At 46.2% G+C, this 17052-nt stretch overlaps 1 protein-coding gene across 1 annotated transcript in view; it reads left to right on the top strand.

Annotated features, from left to right (window-relative positions):
• The first annotated feature begins 741 nt into the window (after positions 1-741).
• The window catches only part of LOC141161930 (contactin-associated protein-like 5), a 435101-nt gene continuing 418790 nt past the window's right edge, over positions 742-17052 (top strand). The window contains exon 1 of the mRNA XM_073647489.1: positions 742-1079. Coding sequence (XP_073503590.1) covers positions 1004-1079 — 76 coding nt within the window. The 5' untranslated portion in view covers positions 742-1003. The remainder of the gene's footprint in view (positions 1080-17052) is intronic.

Genomic DNA, 17052 nt, shown 5'->3' with positions numbered 1-17052 from the left:
TGTGCTGCTCCTCTGCAGCCCTGCACTGGTTCCTGGGGCTGTGCACTGCTCTGGAGTCTGAGTCTGCCCCCTGACTCTTCAGTCTCTGCACAATGTGTGCTGCTCCTCTGCAGCCCTGCACTGGTTCCTGGGGCTGTGCACTGCTCTGGAGTCTGAGCCTGCCCCATGACCCTTCAGTCTGTGCACAATGTGTGCTGCTCCTCTGCAGCCCTGCACTGGTTCCTGGGGCTGTGCACTGCTCTGGAGTCTGAGCCTGCCCCATGACCCTTCAGTCTGTGCACAATGTGTGCTGCTCCTCTGCAGCCCTGCACTGGTTCCTGGGGCTGTGCACTGCTCTGGAGTCTGAGCCTGCCCCATGACCCTTCAGTCTCTGCACAATGTGTGCTGCTCCTCTGCAGCCCTGCACTGGTTCCTGGGGCTGTGCACTGCTCTGGAGTCTGAGTCTGCCCCCTGACTCTTCAGTCTCTGCACAATGTGTGCTGCTCCTCTGCAGCCCTGCACTGGTTCCTGGGGCTGTGCACTGCTCTGGAGTCTGAGCCTGCCCCATGACCCTTCAGTCTGTGCACAATGTGTGCTGCTCCTCTGCAGCCCTGCACTGGTTCCTGGGGCTGTGCACTGCTCTGGAGTCTGAGCCTGCCCCATGACCCTTCAGTCTCTGCACAATGTGTGCTGCTCCTCTGCAGCCCTGCACTGGTTCCTGGGGCTGTGCACTGCTCTGTGGGTGTAGCCTGCTCTGGGCTGTGGGTGGAGAACAGTGTTTGCCTATAAGGAGCTGTCCACCATCTCTGGTGCTGATTCTGCCTCCTGCTCAGTAACCTGCACGTCTCAGCAGAGGATCTCTTTGCCTTTGGATGTGTCTCCCTGTAAGGAGTCAGTGGCAGGGATGTCTGTAGCTCTCATTGGGGTCTCTGGATGATGCTGACAGTCAAGGCTTTGTCTGAGCATCCACCACACACAGATCTGGGGATAATACACATAAACTGCACCATTCACAGCCAGTAAGATGGATATAAAAGTGTTCTGTGCTTGTCTGTGCCTGCTGCCTGCTCTGTGTCATCTGGGATCAGCTGCTGCAAACTGTAAGTAAGCAGAGACATAATGGGGGATGCACTGGTGCTGAGGGTCTGGGGATTTGGGGGAAAAGTTATTTGTTTGGAAGCTGTGATGCAATGTGATTATTAACAGGAGGGCTTTGCTTTCTGGTGTTTCCAGCCCAGCTGTGATCTTCCTTGTAGTGAGGGTCAAAGCATTTACTGTGGGGGTCTCCATCCAGCAGTTAACCCTTGAGACCCCTCTGATCCATATGGTGTCAGCTCAGAGCCAACTCCTGCTGTTGTGCAATTCTGAGAAAGGAGACTTCATGTAGCTGCAGATTTCAGGGGGTGCAGACTAAAGAAGGCTTCCAGAAGACCCTCAGATCTGCACGTGAGGATAGAAGCATCGCTGTCCAGTATGGAGATGTGTTATGTGGATGTGGCTGGACAGGACATCAATCATGGTTGTGGCAGGAGATTGATTGACGTCCAAGAGAATGGACACAGTGTATCTAACTCCACAAAGTTGCCATCTTCTAGTTGTCATCTCTCTTGCAGCCATTGCTGCTGTGGATTGAGCCTGTGGAGAATGCTCGTCTCTATAGGAATCTTTATATTTAGGTTAATTTCTTACGTTTTTTTTAGTGATACACGTTTTTTGAGTTTTGTTCTTTTTGTACCAGTTTGCAGCAAAATAAAAATATAGATCTGTAGCAGTAGCTTGACTTGAAGCTTATGGGCTCCAATGCAAAATCTCCAACAGGATCCCCCAACTATCAGGGGTTGTTAACAGTATTGATTTTCTCAAATGGGCCAAAGGGACCATTTAAGCCTCCCAGAGGGTGCAACTGCAACCCCTGCACTCCCTATAGTACACTCCTGGTCTACAGGCAGGACTCTATATCATTATATATGGTATTAGAGTCATTGCTTCCTAGCAAAGATGATGAACTGCAAACATCAGCCAGCACGGGGTTAAACGTCAGTCATCGACACCATAGATTATTCAGTGCAGGCGACAAAATGAGATACAAAGTGCGCAATGAAGAGACACTGCAGGACGCAGCGCTGTGGATTGTACTAGTTATGAGCATTTTGCACCTTACGGAAGGGACCTGGTTCTGCCCCTTGCTGTGCCATGGACTGAACACTAGAGGTCAGTGCTGCTCTTCATCGAAAATTCAGCAAGTGGAAAGGAAAACAGAAGAGATTGGATAAAATATCAACAGTAGACGAAAAAATAACAGAAGCGTTAGATCAAAAGTCGCAACAGCGGAGAAAGAATCCGAGCAAAAAACATAACTGGGCTATGAAAATATTATCATTGCACCAATTATCACCAGTAATGCAATAAAACATCACAGGATTGTAGCCAGGAATGCCGGCAAAGCAGCCATCACTGGAGGACGTGGTAAGGGGGTGGCAGGCACTTGTGGCCTCTGTCTGATAAATGGGGGCTTATGAGAACATTAAAGTCAACACCTCGAAAAGCTCCAGACAGATTCTTTTTGGATAAGTGCGTGCGCTCAATCCTAATTGCTTTTTTTCATCAAACTTAGAATTTATCGAATCTCCTGAAATTCCATTTGGGACTATCTGTCCAATTCTGGAGGAAATTAGATTCACATTGAATATATTTGATGCAAATGAAATCAGCCAGAAAGGGGTAAAAAAAACAATGGCACCTCTCCTTGGTGCTCCCCTTATGTGTCCCACCACCGCCATCAGTCCTCCGATTAGCTATACTATATTTTATCTTCCTCCTTTTATCCTTTTATTTTGGTCCCGGACGGATCTTCTGTTCATGAGGTCCCATGTCAATATGGGGCATCGCGAAAATGTGGGGATAGAAGACTCGGCCGGAAAGAAGATAGAAGAGCCGATCGTAGGATAAAAGAGCCAATTGGAGGACAGAGGAGCCGATCGTAGAACAGAAGAGTCGATCGGAGGATAAGAGAGCCGATCGGAGAATAGAAGAGCCGATCTGAGGGCAGAAGAGCCGATCGGAGGATAAAAAAGCCGATTGGAGAATAGAAGAGCCGATCGGAGGATAAAAGAGCCGATCGGAGGACAGAAGAGCCGATCGGAGGATAAAAGAGCCAATCAGAGGATAAAGAGCCGATCGGAGGACAGAAGAGCCGATCGAAGGATCAAAGAGCCGATCGGAGGACAGAAGAGCCGATCGGAGGACAGAAGAGCCGATCGGAGGACAGAAGAGCCGATCGGAGGATAAAAGAGTCGATCGGAGGATAAAAGAGTCGATCGGAGGATAAAAGAGTCGATCGGAGGATAAAAGAGTCGATCGGAGGACAGAAGAGCCGATCGGAGGATAAAAGAGTCGATCGGAGGATAAAAGAGTCGATCGGAGGACAAAAGAGCCGATCGGAGGACAGAAGAGCCGATCGGAGGACAGAAGAGCCGATCGGAGGACAGAAGAGCCGATCGGAGGACAGAAGAGTCGAACAGAGGACTGACGGCTACAAGACAGGGACAGAGACAGCCAAGGACAGAGTAGAATGTGTTTTTTTTTTTTTTGGGAATCCAAATTTTCATTTTTTTTTTCAAATTCAAGGCAAATTTGATTTATCTCAAATAGATCCTCTCATATCAAATGAAATTGACTAAAACAAGACAGGAAGCCGAATAATGAGCTGCTATGAGCTCCGAGGGCGTCTGCTTCATACACTAGATGTATGTTCAGTTTTGTACCTTTTCTAAGTCGAGGACATCCAGAAACTGAGGCCCATAACTGAATCGTAAATAGGCAGTGAATGTCCCTGTCCCACGAGCACTCGCCTCATACACGACAGTATCCTGCGGCTGGAGGTGCAGCTGATTGACTTTGTGCCATTTTTTCATTATTGCACAGATTTATGCAGCTCCGGTATTTAATAAGCTCCTGAGCTCCCTCTAGTGGTGGCTGCAGGAAGTCACTTTTATCATGTAATTGACCTTAATCTAGACAGAGGATTTGGGACTCTGTTGCAGAAATAACTGATTCACTTTGAGGTTGTGACGGGCTCATTATGTTTCTACAAAATGCCAATCAATTTAGACAAAATTGCTTGATGCCACTCGGCCCCCAATGATTAATGTATAGGAGGGTCTCCTAGCATCAGTCAGGTAATGTATGGTTCACTGCTATCTTATTATACGAGACTTCTCCGACACCCAGGTGCAGCCACAATCTCCATGAGCCATGAATCCATTGTCTGGGTTGTTGCCAGCACATAATGAATAATATTGGGAGACACCATGGATCTAGTCTTGGGCTACCATCAGATCTGTGGAGAGTTTGGTTCCAGTTCTTGGGCTCGAGATTGGATGAGTAACAGGACTGGATTTCAGCTGCTGGTGGCGTCCGTCCATCCCTCGGTCCAGCAGACAGACTGACTCATCCTCATTCCCTCTGATGTTCCGGCTGCAGGATGAGTTTTCTGTGGCCACTAATCATCTCAGCTCAGGTGATCGCTTGTAGATCGGTCAGAAGTGGTGCAGCTGCTTCATAGTCAGACGGGACGTATCAATAAAGCGTCTTATCCTGGACACGTTCCTCTCGGTCAGAAGTGGTGCAGCTGCTTCATAGTCAGACGGGACGTATCAATAAAGCGTCTTATCCTGGACACGTTCCTCTCGGTCAGAAGTGGTGCAGCTGCTTCATAGTCAGACGGGACGTATCAATAAAGAGTCTTATCCTGGACACGTTCCTCAAAGTGACTGATGAGGCGTCTCTGTAGGATCAGGTATCAGGATAGGTACGGGGCTTTCATTATTTGGACACAACAAACCTCAGCAAAATCCAGCAGATTCCCTATAAGATCTATCACTGATATCCAGAAGTCCTGCAGCTCCACTCCCCCACAATGGTCATGGTACCACCTCACGTCTGGGTATCTGAGCAGCAGAAACAACTTCCCAATGGTTCGTCTGCCACCGCCTTCGATGTCTGGGAGAAATATACCAAGGAAAATGCACAAAAAAATGGCATCTATGCCTTGCACTATATTCATTATGCGCTTTAGACACTTTCAGGGGCTCATTGGACAAGACTTCACTGCGAAAAGGACATTGGTAAAAATGCCGAAGCAAACAGCAAAAGTTTCGGACATAACAAATTCTAAGCCAACTAAAAAAGTGGTGTAAAAAATGTCTAAAGAACATCCAGCAGGAGGCGCCTTGACAGACCAGACAGATCACGACCGTCCAGGCCGAGTTCATTAGGGGGGGGATGTAAAAGGCATCGGGGCAGCGCTTCCTCTGTGGGAGAGATACAATATGTATCTATTGATAACTTTACCTCTCTTTATAGGGGGAGAGATATACTGTAGTATCTACCTATATATCATTTTACTTTCTTGGGTTTTGTTTGGCCTTTTAAGCTTTTCTGATTACTTGATCTCGTCTGTGTCACCCTATGGACACTATGTTGGTAAGAAGATATTCACGTTGATACAAAACTTTCCAGTGTGTGACATTGTGCGCATCTTCAATAATTAATGAAGCCACAAAAAGAATCCCAAAAAGCACAAAGTCTGCACAGAGGGGGGTCTCCTTCATGAGTACATGATTGCTGGGTGGATGGGGCGGGCAGCTCTGGCGGCACTATTCATTACATGAAGGGGGGTGCCAGTCCTAACATCCCACCGGGACCCTCCTCAATCATTCTTACAAACACACTGGACTCCCCCGGACGTGCGAACCCCATGGCGCTTCTGTACGTTCTTCCTTTTTAGACCTGGGATAAATCCGCCCTCATTGTTATCGCAGGAACATTGTTCATTAACATTAAGCAAATGTTTTGTTATCTGTCTGGTATCGGTCTACAGAGGACTGAAGATAAGAAGAGATGAGCAAATCTCCGGAAATTTGATTCGGGCAGATTCACTCTAATTCAGATTCAATTCCATCCAAATCGAAACTGCCGTGATTGCTATAATAGAAGGGAAGGGGTTACAAAATGATACAAAAATATAGATATATTTCTATTCACCATTGTTCACCTGTTCTTCTGCCGCCTTCACCACCATCGCGGCAGCTCAGTCTTCCATTTGTCGATCTTTTGCCTCTTCCGTTTTGCCGCTGAGGCCGATCTGAGGCTTGTGACTGGTCACACACGGTCACATGCAGGGGGCGACACTGCGTATCAGGACCGGTAATCTGAGATGGAGGCAGCTTAAGAACAGGTGAGCAGAGGTGAGTGTAAGCCCCATCTCAGCTCTGGGGTCCCTGCGGTGGCTGCTGGGTTGTGGGCGGGGCCACCGCAGGGACCCCATAGCTGAGTCACGCCTCACTTGACGTGACGTCATCGCGGGGTCACGTGATGCCTGTCAGCGACCACCGATAGCGCCGCTCACAGGCAGAAAAAGCAACGTAAGGTATTTGCAAAAATCCTTATGGGCCTTGGTGGATACATTGGGGGTGGGGGGTAATATAAAGTACTGGACAACTTCTTTAATGTCGTATAAAAAGTGCATGAAGCCGTGTAGAAGTCACAGTGTAGCAATCTCTTTTACCCACCAATATAATGTTGTTTGCTCTCATATGCAGCGCAGGATGTATCTAGTTACTTTGTATCAAGCTCATTGATCAGATTCATGACATTTTGTGCCAAAGGGCTATGGGCCCACCATGCAGAATTGAAGCAGAAAATTTCTGCAGCGTTTCTGCATGTTCTTGGCAGTAAAAACGTTTGCGGATTTTACACGCGTTTTTTGCAGCGTTTTTACATGCGGATTTGACATGCGTTTTTCAAATGCATTGGAACCTCAAATCCGCATGCAGAAACGCACAAATAAGGCTGTGTGCCCACTATGCGTTCTTCAAGCGTTTTTGCTGCGGAATTTTCGCAGCGTAAATGCCTGCAAAACGCTTGGTAACGCCATGATCCACAATGCAAATCTGCCTGTTCTGTGCCCATGCTGCGGAATTTTGCGCAGCAGATTTTGGTTGCGGATGAATCCGCCAGCATGTCCATTATTTGTGCGTTTCTGCATGCGGATTTGAGGTCCCAATGCATTTGAAAAATGTACGTCAAATACGCGTGTAAAAATGCTGCAAAAACGAGTCAAAAATTTCTGATGACCTTGATCTGCTATTTCCCGATCACAGCAGCTTGGCTCCTTCCAGGACGTTGCTTGGTGCTTCAGAGCTGCGCTCGCTGGATGTTTTGCATTCTGGTTGGTTTTTGCAGCGTTTCGGTGATTCCTGCTGGTTGTGATTGAGGATCCGCGGCAGTAATCCATCGAAGACTTTGCTCTGATGGGAATACTCCATATGTAGACGGCAGCTTGCAGTAAAGCAAGTGTTAGTAACACATGTTCAGATATAATATTAACAGCTAATTAATGGCTAAAAATACTTTAACACAATTAGCTTTACACTTGGATAGGAGGAAACAAAACAAAAACATCAGTGAAGGAAAATACAAATTCTGGAGTCGGATCTGATCTGCTGCACGATGACATCACACCAAACCCACCGGACCCCGTAATGATCAGTGGGGTCTCTCTGGTGCTGATGGTGTGCATTATATAAAAGCTATGACACAAATGTGAACAGAGACTTAGAGCGATAGAGCGACGAGCAATGGTAACGACAACAAAGGCCGCTGCACATTCAGCAAGATAATTCTCAATTCTGGAATAATTTGTGCAAAATAAGAACCGTCTTTCATGAACTGCACCATATTTATTAGGGGCTTCACAGATGTTCTGTGTCTCGTCTGATAAATGGGTGTGGATTTTACCAAAAGGGTGTGGTTTAATTGGAAAGTGGCGTGGCCAAACAAGCGATTTGGGTGCACATTACTGGCGGAAAGTCAACCATATATTATAAAGTGGAGTAAACTTAGGCTGCACAGTGTGAAGACGTCACTGGAATAAATCTGCTGCACTTTAAGACCGGTGTGTAAGAAGTCTAAGAATGACACATTAATGATGGCTGCGCCCCAATATTCCACAGTCAGATGTAGTAGAGTTAATAGAATTTCCCAAAATACGCTTCAGACAAAATCACTCATTTCAGAAGGGGCACGAGAGGGGAATTCGATTTGCACTGAAAAAAGTCAGTGAGAATTGAGTCTGCCAGAAAGGGGTTAAAAATGATAAACTCTTGTACCATTGTCTGCACCAACTCCACTAAAGACTCCTCTTCATCCTCTTCATCCTCCTTTTCCCTCCAAGTTATCTGGTGAGTGGCGCTGACACTGACTATTCTGATATGTTCACATAGGATGCAGCACATGATATGGGGTTAGCACGGTGGCTCAGTGGTTAGCATTGTGCTATATATATTGGGCAGCACGGTGGCTCAGTGGTTAGCATTGTGCTATATATATTGGGCAGCACAGTGGCTCAGTGGTTAGCATTGTGCTATATATATTGGGCAGCACGGTGGCTCAATGATTAGCATTGTGTTATATATATTGGGCAGCACGGTGGCTCAGTGGTTAGCATTGTGCTATATATATTGGGCAGCATGGTGGCTCAATGATTAGCACTGTGCTATATATATTGGGCAGCACGGTGGCTCAGTGGTTAGCATTGTGCTATATATATTGGGAAATATGCTGGCTCAGTGGTTAGCTTTGTACTATATATATTGGGCAGCAGCAGCACGGTGGCTCAATGATTAGCATTATGCTATATATATTGGGCAGCACGGTGGCTCAGTGGTTAGCATTGTGCTATATATATTGGGCAGCACAGTGGCTCAATGGTTAGCACTGTGCTATATATATTGGACAGCACGGTGGCTCAGTGGTTAGCACTGTACTATATGTAGGGCAGCACAGTGGCTCAGTGGTTAGCACTTTACTATATATCTTGGGCAGCATGGTGGCTCAGTGGTTAGCATTCTGCTATACATATTAGGTAGCACGGTGGCTCAGTGGTTAGCATTATGCTGTATAAATTGGGCAGCATGGTGGCTCAGTGGCTAGCATTGATCCTAATAGGGCCCAGGTCCTGGGGTCAAATCCCACCGAGGACACATCTGCAAGGAGTTTGTAGTTCTCCCAATGTTTGGGTGGGTTCCTCTGTAGTTGGGTTTCCAGGTCTCATCGATGGTGACATCATGCTTTATTATCACCGATGATACATAGGATTGAGTCCTTCTTTATGGAGAAAGTAGATTTAAGTTATCAGGGTGAAGATCGGTGATGTATTGATGGATTCCACCTCCTGGATGATCCAGAGAAGAGGCTTTACAAAGATTGTTTTATCTCTAGTTATTTTACAGAAGGTCAAAAGAAACACGAGAATGAAGCACCGCGCTCTCCGACACAATATAACAAGGCTTTTCAGAGATTACTAAACTGGGCGAAGCTTCCTATCACTGCACGAAGGAAGAAGCGGAGGAGGTGGAGGACGAAAGATCAATTTACCCAAAACTTCATGTATCAGAACGCAGAACTGACTTCAGTTTCTTGTTAGACAATTGAAGAAAATCTGAGCGTCGTCTCCTAATGTACAATGAGCATGAAGTGAGAGTAATGGAGGAAGGGGAGTGACACATTGTCTGAGGGGCGGATCCTCAGTTACATCATATTAGTAAATAAGGATGTTTCTTTATCTTCCCTCTTTGCTAGTATGTCACACTATTAAACTGGTGAGAAACTGGAGTCATTAAAGGGATCCTGAGACTGTCACATCCAGAAATTCTATTTACCTGCAAACACAATTGTGCTCAAAAGTTTACACACCCCGGCAGAATTTTTCCTTTCTTGGTCTTGTTTCAGAGAATATGAATGATAACAAAAAAGCTTTTTCTCCACTCATGGTTATTGGTTGGGTGAAGCCATTTATTGTCAAACTACTGTGTTTTCTCTTTTTAAATCTTAATGACAACCAAAAACATCCAAATGACCCTGATCAAAAGTTCACATACCCCAGTTCTTAATACCGTGTGTTGCCTCCTCTAACATCAATGACAGCTTGAAGTCTTTTGTGGTAGTTGTGGATGAGGTTCTTTATTTTCTCAGATGGTAAAGCTGCCCATTCTTCTTGGCAAAAAGCCTCCAGTTCCTGTAAATTCCTGGCTGTCTATCATGAACTGCGCGCTTGAGATCTCCACACACACGTCACACACACACACCGCACACACGTGCCACATACACTCACTGCACACAAGCTGCACACATACGTCGCACACACACATCACACACACACGTCGCACACACTCGCTGCACACACACTGCACACACACCGCACACACTCACTGCACATACTCGCTGCACACACACTACACACACTGCATACACGCTGCACATACTCGCTGCACACACTCGCTGCACACACACTGCACACACACTGCACACACACTGCACACACACTGCATACACGCTGCACACACTCGCTGCACACACACTGCACACACACTGCATACACGCTGCACACACTCGCTGCACACACACTGCACACACACTGCATACACGCTGCACATACTCGCTGCACACACTCGCTGCACACACACTGCACACACACTGCACACACACTGCACATACATGCTGCACATACTCGCTGCACACACACCACACACACGTCGCACACGTGCCACATACACTCGCTGCACACACGCTACAGAACAGGCTGCCAGTCCCATGTGCAGGGGAGTGATTACAGCGGCACGCACTACGAATAAAACGTAATTTTCTCCCTGCAGCTTCCAGTAAGCCGGTTACACTGAAAATTTCTTAAAAGGGGCAGTCTCATCTTATTAAAAGGGTAAAATTTCAAAATGTTTGCAAAACACTTAATTGTTTTTTAATGTAACCGGAGTTCTACTTTGAATATTTATCTTAAGTGCATTTTTGTAGCGGTTTGCAGACTACCGGCCCATTTCCTTAAGATTGGTGTTGTGCACAGCAGCCGTAATGAAGCCACCGCTGGAGTAAGATGCGTCTAATTCATCATTCTCCAGTCAGGGACTAAAGTGATATAAATTTTGATGAATTCATAAATTTTGAATGAATTTTGCAACATTTCAAGTAGTTTTACATCAGAATTTCGGAGTAAACACCTTGATGAACGGGACCGATATTTGTTCCTAATTGGGCTGTGAGCAGAGGTGGCCTCAGATTTATTGTGTAATAAGACAAATACTAAACCGGGGAGAATGCCGCTATTATTAATCCCGAATTGTAATTACTTCCCAGAGAGAAATATCATTAATGTGGAAATAAATCTGAAAGTAATTTACACCAAAATAAGTGAATTATTGCACAGGAGACGTCTGTCCCAGAGTCGCTTATGAGTCTGTTGCATTGCTTGGTGTAATCACTATTGACCTCCGTTATGGGGCCTAAAGATTGCATTATTATAGACACATTGTTTCCTTTTTCTCTTATTCCTTTTTTTCTTTCCATGTGTCAGTCCTTACTGTAGTTTTGGCATTCTCTTCCTAGACATGGAAGCTCTGGATGAGCAATACTGGAAGTGTTTTGCAGATGGGAGGTTGGGGAGAGTTAGGAATGTTCTGACCTAGTTATGCTTCACGATCGGCCATACAGACTACGGGTAGCTACATTCATCTAAAATGTAATACATTGGATAATTAAAGGGGTTCTCCGGGCATAAGATATTGATGGCTTCTCCTTAGGAAAGATCATCAATATCAGATTGGTGGGGGTCCGACACCTGGCCCAACCCTCCGATCAGCTCCTAGCCGGTGCGTTGGTGGCTGGATGCACATAGTGTCCTATGATATCTCATTACGGAGTCTTCTCCGGATTTCGGCTGCAGGATTTTCACTGTTCTGATGGGGATTATCAGCAAATGGAAAAAGAAAGGCGCCAATAATAGAAAGTGTGAGGCCTGATCTGAGCGGCTGTCATGTCAGCCTGGTCCTCACCACCACTTTGATTATGGAGTAACTGGATTTTATGTTTTGTTCCAGTCCCCAAATGTGTAAAAAACTTCTGTTCTCCCTGTACAAGAAGTGCGGCCGCCGCCTCCGCCTGATGCTTCACTGCCAAGATTGTGTCAGGACATGTCAGGTAGATGAGATTACTCAGGAGAAAAGTGTGTTATCTCTTCACAAATGATCAGCGCTGGATGAAAGGAAAAGGCTCTGCACTTCTTAAAGGGAAACTGTCAGCAAGCTGCTTACCATAGTCAAAGTGCTTTATATAAAGGGCTATGGGCAAAAATTACCATTTATCTGGAAGATCACGACACTAGTTTACAAGTTTCTGATGCTTGCAGGCCCGGGGCCCTGAAGAAATCCCTGCCTCTTGTGGTAATTATGTATAATGTTTTCCCCCTCCCCTGCATGTCACAGTGCCTGGATTTGGCTGCTGCAAGTGCACATCACAGGGCACTGTGACATGCAGGGTAGGGGGAAAACATTATAATTACCACAGGAGGCAGGGATTTCTTCAGGGCCCTAGGAAAGGAACACATCAGAAACTTGTAGGAATAAAAAGACATTTCACAGCAACAAGACCTCTAATATGGGGCATACAGGTATAAATAGATCTACATTTCTATCACCTGTATGCCCATATTAGAGGTCAGATAAGTGCCAGGGGGTGACAGATTCCCTTTAATAATTGTGCTGCAATCCCACTCCTTACCACTGGAGGCTATAAGGAGTTTGTATGTTCTCCCCGTGTTCGCGTGGGTTTCCTCCAGGTTCTCTGGTTTCCTCCCACAATCCTAAGACATATTGATAGGGAATTTAGATGGTGAGCCCCAATGGGGACAGTGATGATGATGTGACTTTTCTACCCTCTGTTCCTCAGCGCTCTGTATTCTGCAATTGTCTTTTACTAAGATGGCGGATTCTGAACCTGAGAAATCCTTCCTCTTTCTTGTTTGGGCCTACTTAAAGCCACATGGACCTCTTGCTCATTGCTTGAGTATTATGTCTAGCTGTTAGCCTAGCTCCAGTCTCCCGCTCCTGAACATTCTTACCCAAACTGTTCTCATTCATCGACGGATTGTTTCCTACAACTTCTTGCTAACTCCAAGAACTTCTACTACCGCTTGCTGTTCCTGCTTGTGCTCCTTCGGCCACTGGTTTCCAGCAGTACTATGTCAGTATCGTAACACGAGGTTGATTTGCAGCTCAGACCAGAGGCATTGATGCAACAAGATACATCAGAGCTGCATAAACTGGATGGCACGTGGAACAGCAGAGCTGGATTAGCAGGTCAGAACTTGGAGCAGCAGGAATAGTGGAGCTGGTTGTGTTGGACAGTTTGTGTAACAGTGGATCTGAAAATGATCCTCTGGCATTGGCACAGCAGAGCTTGGAACTGCAGAGTCGGGTTTGCAGACAAGCCCCTTGGAATAGTAGAGCTGTATTTGTCAGGTGTTACAAGAAGTAGAAAAGTTTATCAATCTGATAGCTTGCATTTCCAACTACCTGAATACTAAGGCGGCTTGCAGTTGCCTCATCCAGCCTTACAAGGCCTAGGAGAATGAACATGAAAGGTTGTCTGACATATTTTTATCCCTAAGAATTAAAAAAATGAAACTTCCTATTAGATGAGAACAAACAAAGATCTAGAAATTGTGAGAAAGAGTAGAACGTGCAGGAGGTGCGTTCACCAGTTGTATCATTTTCATACACAAGAATAGGCTTTGCTTACTAAATGCAGAATACCCCGTCATCTACCTGTGCACACGGTGCATCACAATCCTTGAAATTCACAGCAAATCTAGAGAAACCTGGAGATTATGATGCAAATTCTGCACAGAAAATCCACAGTAATCTGCAGCTAAACTGCTGAGTGTGCACATAACCTAATCATCCTTTTCTACAATTTCTAGATACACATACCTCATTATCTGTCCGTCCATCACGCGATGGGACAGGTGCAGACTGACAGCAAGCAGAGATCTTAATATCTGTAGCTCCTGGTAGAGTGTATCTTGCATATAATTGTTTCGTAATTAGTGAATCCCTTCCCACAGTACGAGCGTCTGACATTTATCGATAAAGGTCACAGATCGTCACTGAGGCCAATTATCCAAAGTGAATCATTATGAAGCTTTGAGCCGTGAAGCCTCGTGCGGGACTTGCAGGACCTGCTCCGGGATGTCATCACCTCCCACTTGGAGGTCCCAGAAGAAAAAAATAGAACCATTCATTTTTATATCTTAATTTATTATTATCATCATTAATGAGTGAATCTTCATACATTTGCTGGCCTGTCCTTGGTCCTGTCCTGTCTCACACCGCTGCTGCAGGTCTTTGCTAATTCCTGACCTTTAAATGAGTCTTGCACAGTGACGTCCAACCGGCCGCCACTTAGAAGAACGTGTGAGAAGCAAAACATGAAGAACTGTAACAATTTGGATTTCTCAGAAATTCTGGGAAAGTTAATGTCATTGAATTAGTTAGGAATCTCTCTAACTTTTATTCTTCCTTCTATTGTGTAGTAGTAACAGGCTCTGACTGATGACATCCTCGCATGTCCTGTCAATCACCTGCACTCCCTCCAGTGCTGCACCATCTCCCGCCTGCAGGCCGCGCTGCAGCAACCCTTTATGGTGTGATGATTTCATCACCTGCCAGATATACAGTATATACCCATTCACATCTGATATTTATTGTTTAGGCATCAATATACCCTGATTCTTCATTGCTGTACTGGTATGACCATGGCCATACTCTTTACTAGGACCACCACGCTAACTGACTTGTTGTAGGACAAATTACTGAAACCCCCAGTAACAGGAAGAAAAACTGCAGTAGCGTAGAGCACCATTCACATTGTCATGCTTCTTCCTACAGGAGGAGGCGCTCTCCAGTGACTCTCTGCTCTGTCATGTGGAGCGCTCCCCCTTCTGGGTGTCTCTATTCCTTAATAGACAGATGGAAAGGAGGCATCTAAATGGAAACCAGTGTGACCGTCTATATACTTTTATATTGCTGGCTGTGTGTGAATAGATCCCTGTGATCATCCCTGATCTCCTATCACAAGTGATTGTGTAGCACCCTGAGGATTCGGCTGCTACAGGGGTATTGCACCTCAACCCAGAGGTGTGATATTCCACTCCCGGGTAAGGATGGAGTGTGGATCTGAGCTCAGATAGCTGCATGCACTACACACATCCCATTTCCGAGGAACAGACCGATGGTACTCCCACTAGAGAAATGTGCAGGTACGACAGTGTCTGTTCCTGGCTGGAGTGGGAGGGGGGTGGAACATCCCAGTAGTGTAGGGGCAGATAGGGGGAGCAGTCTGGGTAAAGTTAGGAGCTCATTGGGTGCTGGTCACCTGAGCTCACACATAGAGGGAGTATATAAGGTGGGCACCATCTTAGATCAGGGTCAGTCAGTCAGTCAGTTGTCAGTCAGCCAGTCAGACAGTCTGTCTGAGAACCTGAGAAGCAGAGCAGAGGAGAAGAGAGAGAGACCCAGAGGCGCAGAGGGGACCCCAAGATCCCAGAATAAGGACAAAAGGGTGAAGGGTCGGCAACAGGGTACCGGATCCCAAGCTGGCAGAGGCTACAGCACACCTTAGCCAGGAACCGGAGGTCGTGGGCAGGATCTGCCACGATCACCCACTAAATCCACCCGGAAGGCAGACCAAGAATAGGGTCAGGGAGCCCAGAGGAGGCTTGACCAACAAGAGGCCCGAGGGAGCCGGACTTAGGTGGATCCCTGGTGGGAACGGCCAGAAGAAGGGAGAGACAGAAAGGAGCTCAGGACCACACTCCGGAGTTGCCTGGGAGTTGACCGAGTCCAGGACCTGGTGGACGCAGCACGGCTTGGGTGGTCACTGCTGTACACAGTGACCCGAGCAACACCAGTAAGTAAAACCCTGGAACTGCATTTTATGCCTCTGAGTCTCCTTGCTGCACCTTCACAACCACCATCCTCCACGGCTGACCCCCTGAGGCTATACCCCTCCCGTTGGGGGTTATACTACCTAAGCTGCACTCACATCACCAGCCTCAGTGGACCCTGCTGCAGCGGCGGCCGTATTGACCGCAAATCAACGGGTGGCGTAGTCGACACAAAAGAACATCTAGTAACATCATAAGGACTGCCACACACTGAGCTTGACACCCTGGGCACGGACCGGGTCACAGCCACTCGGAGACTACAACCCCCATCTGATCCGGCTCCGGGTATCCCTAACAACACTGGCCCAGGGGGCGCGTCAATTGCATTTTAATAAATATTTATGGCACCAGGATTGGTGAAAGGATCACTCTGTAATTAGAGTTTAGTGGATAAAGCAACAGAAACAATGTATCAATCTGCCTGATTCCTCCATAGAGCAGACGCCTGGTGGATCGGTCAGATCAATTCGCTCATCTCTACATGGAACATGAATATATCATGAAGGTCGTCCGGGACAATCCTCCGAGCTCTGGAAATTGTTACAATAAATGTATCTGCGCAGAAACGTTTTAATGGAAATGTCACTATTGGATTTAGCAATTTCATGTTTGCACTTAAATCTCCAGAGAATCCAAGAAAGACAATGAGACTTCTTTATTTCTTGCCCTCTCCCTGTCTCACAGATTGTCACAGTTCCGCACCAGTGGATACTTTTAGTAATGAGCGTCTCTATGGAACGGTGGCAATTGCCATTTTTATTACTATGCAAATAGTCATGTTAAGGGCAACGGCTGAAACAATTAAATTCTGATGATCCTTCTACTACTTGTGTAATTTATCCATCGTTCAGGCGGATCAAGCTGATGTCTTCACCATAGTGTTCAACTGTGTCTGAGGTCTGAGACAGATACAACAGATCAGGAGCCGGCACCAGATGTATAAACCTCTTCACATCAGTAACGATCATCGCTTCATCCCTTCATGCTGGACAATGGACACAAGTTTCTCTGTACTATAGGCCTATATGTATATTCACCATGAATAGATATTCCCTTCTCTACAGATATAATGTTCTTACTTACTTTAGGGTTGAAATGGAGAACGCCATGACGTATAGTACTAATTGCTTATATTGCTTGGATCTACCATGAGAAACATCAGATCCTGATATCTTGGTTTCTGTCATAATGATCATTGCATCTCATTATTCGTTATTGAT

This window comes from Phyllobates terribilis, unplaced genomic scaffold, assembly GCF_046119375.1.
Source record: "Phyllobates terribilis strain yellow unplaced genomic scaffold, ASM4611937v1 Scaffold_9__5_contigs__length_417890890, whole genome shotgun sequence".
Classification (NCBI taxonomy): Eukaryota; Metazoa; Chordata; class Amphibia; order Anura; family Dendrobatidae; genus Phyllobates; species Phyllobates terribilis.
Note: the sequence above shows the minus strand (reverse complement) of the source record. Positions and strands in the feature narration are given on the sequence as shown.